We start from the raw sequence: 2,717 nt of genomic DNA, 5'->3' as shown, positions 1-2,717 counted from the left end.
ATTTATTATTATTATTATTGATATTATTATTATCATTAAAATTATTAAAAGTATTTTTAATTGATAATTGATAAATAGTTTAATAGTGCATTAAATATTGATTTGATATAATTATAATGAAGATATGTTGCTAAATTAGTATAATTATATATTATTCATTTAGTATTAATTATAATATAATTACAATAAAATAATTTAGAATAGAAAAAAAAATTTATTCGTTTTGGAGGGAAAACGGAAGCATGAGAGATCGACACGTCACCTTTAGTAGTTGAAGAAAAACCCAACGTTAGTATATTAAGTAGATATTATAGGTTAAATTACACAGTTAGTCCCTATATTTTCACTGAAATTGTAAATTAGTCCCTACACTTTAAAAATTTGTAATTGAGTCCCTAAACAAAATTAAATTTTGTAATTAGATCCTTAACAACATTTACTGTCAAAAAAATACACATTTACCATAATATCCTCATCTTCTTCTTTTCTCCTTTTTTTTTTCCTCCTCCTCTCTTCAGAATTTTTCTGTCCTTTTTTAACAACAACAATAGGGCTTCAACAACAACAATCCCAGAATCGTTGAATCATGAATCATGTCTAAACTCAATTCAACTCAACCCAATTATATTTAAATTAGCAATAATCAAAGACTTCACCTCATCACAAGCAAAATTATTCTCTCTTGTATTATTATTCAAATTCGTTACTTGATAAAATATATATTATATAGTTTATCATTTTCTCTTCAATAGTAACCATTTTAGAGTTAACAGTGAGATCAATCGAGAATGGTGGCATCAGAGGCATTCATGCAGATCCAAATTTCAACAAAATGAGGTTTACGATGGAGTTAGGTTTGGTGGCTCCTCCTGCAGCAATGATGGTGTCACTTACGGAGTCTATCAAGGACAATAGAGAGTACCTGGATTCTCTAATTTGGGAAAGAGGTCGTGGTGTTAAGGGAATTCCCGATCCAAAATCCCTCTGACTTCAACAACGTCATAGAAGCCTTTGACTGGGAGGAGTTCCCCCTACCACGGTGGCGCCGCTCCCCGCAGCAACGTTATCTGCCATGTGTTCACCGCCAATGAGTTCCCACCGAAGCCGTTCCTGAAGTAGCCTTCACTGGAGCGGGTAAGAAGGGAGAATTAGCCATGGCTTTGAAGAGTGATGGTGCGATTGTTGTTGTTGTTGTGATCTTAAGAGAGGAACTTGATTGTGAAGGTTGGCATTGGAGTGTAAAGAATTGGAAGAGTATGTGAGGAAGTATAGGAAGAGAGAAATGGAGTTGAGGATGAAGAGGAAGAAGAGAGTGTTGAGGAGCAACGTATTCCTTCAATTCATGACGCTGGGGAGGGGGTGGGATGGGTTAGGGATTTTTCCTCTGTTTTGGAAAGTGGAGAAGTGACAGTGAGAGGGTTGAGGAGGGGATGGGGTGGGTTAGGGATTTTTTTTATCATTTTTAAATAGTTAAATTATAGTGTTGGTCCCTATATTTTTACTAAAATTGCAAATTAATAGTGTTAATCCCTATACTTTTACTAAAATTGCAAATTGGTCCTTACTGTTAAACACATACAACTTACATGTTTAAAATAGCGAATATACTGAGAAATATTCCGTTAAATCAAACGGTGTTTGAACAGTAGGAGTCCAATTACAAATTTTAATTTTTTTCAGGGAGCCAATTACAAACTTTTAACCTATAAGGACCAATTTGCAATTTCACTAAAAGTGTAGGGACTAACGGTGTAATTTAACCGATATTATATCATCAAAGACCATTCGGAAGTTATTCATGATTCAGCCAAAGTACTCAAGCATACACAATACATGATACGATACTAACACTAAAACTAACACCAATACGAGTCCTTATTTATTAGAATGAAAAGAGCAATAGTATGTGTATTGTGTTCACTTCACTGGGCACTGAGGACTTCAATTTCGAACTCCAAAACAGAGTTGGGCTGTATCCCCCAGGCAGGGAAGCCACCAGCACCGTAAGCATAATCAGGGGAGCACTGCAAAACCAAAACACTATCTTCAAATTCAATCATCTAAACTCAACAAACATACAAGAAAATTGAAAGCATGACGCACCCGGAGACGAGCCACTTCACCGACTTGCATGCCAAGAACACCTTCATCCCATCCCTTAATAACAGATCCCTGCCCTATCTTGAAACTAAAAGGTTGCTGCCCTGGATCCTTTGTGCTATAACAAAACTAATCATAATTAATCACTTTATTATACTTAATTACATCTCAATAGTGCTATGTAAGGTAAGATAAGCTAACCTCCAAAATTTCTGGGAGAGGTCACCATTTTTCCCTGCTCAGCGCAGAATATGTATAAGTAATTCAAATTTAGTAGAAATAATCATCGGAGAGCGGAATTGAAAGTGAAATGTAAATCATTACAGAAAACCGACATCGAAGAAAAGAAATGAGGAAAAAATATGTAGTTAGGGTTTGAGAAAGGGGGCAAGAAAGTGACCATAGCCAGTGCAGTGAACGGTGACGTTCTGACCGGGAACAGGCTTGGGACCGGTGCCGGGCCTCACCAATTGCTTCTCCACTCCCATTTCTGCGACTGATTCTGATTCACTGATTCTCGACGTAGCCTGCAACTAAAGCGCCTAGACTCTTCCACCGCTCTCTACTCTTAGCTTACTACTTCACTTCAGCTCCTTTTATAACCCTTCCATTTACAG

General features: G+C 36.4%; 1 protein-coding gene across 1 annotated transcript; it reads right to left on the bottom strand.

Moving 5' to 3' along the window:
• Window positions 1-1,737: 1,737 nt before the first annotated feature.
• Window positions 1,738-2,667, bottom strand: LOC107468722 (peptidyl-prolyl cis-trans isomerase FKBP12; the record flags this gene model as incomplete). The annotated part of the gene is given in 4 exon segments (XM_016088068.3): window positions 1,738-2,024; window positions 2,104-2,218; window positions 2,302-2,335; window positions 2,501-2,667. Coding segments are annotated over 4 exon segments (339 nt in total). The 3' UTR covers window positions 1,738-1,922.
• Window positions 2,668-2,717: the final 50 nt, after the last annotated feature.

The sequence above is a fragment of the Arachis duranensis genome, chromosome 10 (assembly GCF_000817695.3).
Source record: "Arachis duranensis cultivar V14167 chromosome 10, aradu.V14167.gnm2.J7QH, whole genome shotgun sequence".
Taxonomy (NCBI): Eukaryota; Viridiplantae; Streptophyta; class Magnoliopsida; order Fabales; family Fabaceae; genus Arachis; species Arachis duranensis.
This window is presented reverse-complemented; position numbering and strand designations above follow the sequence as displayed.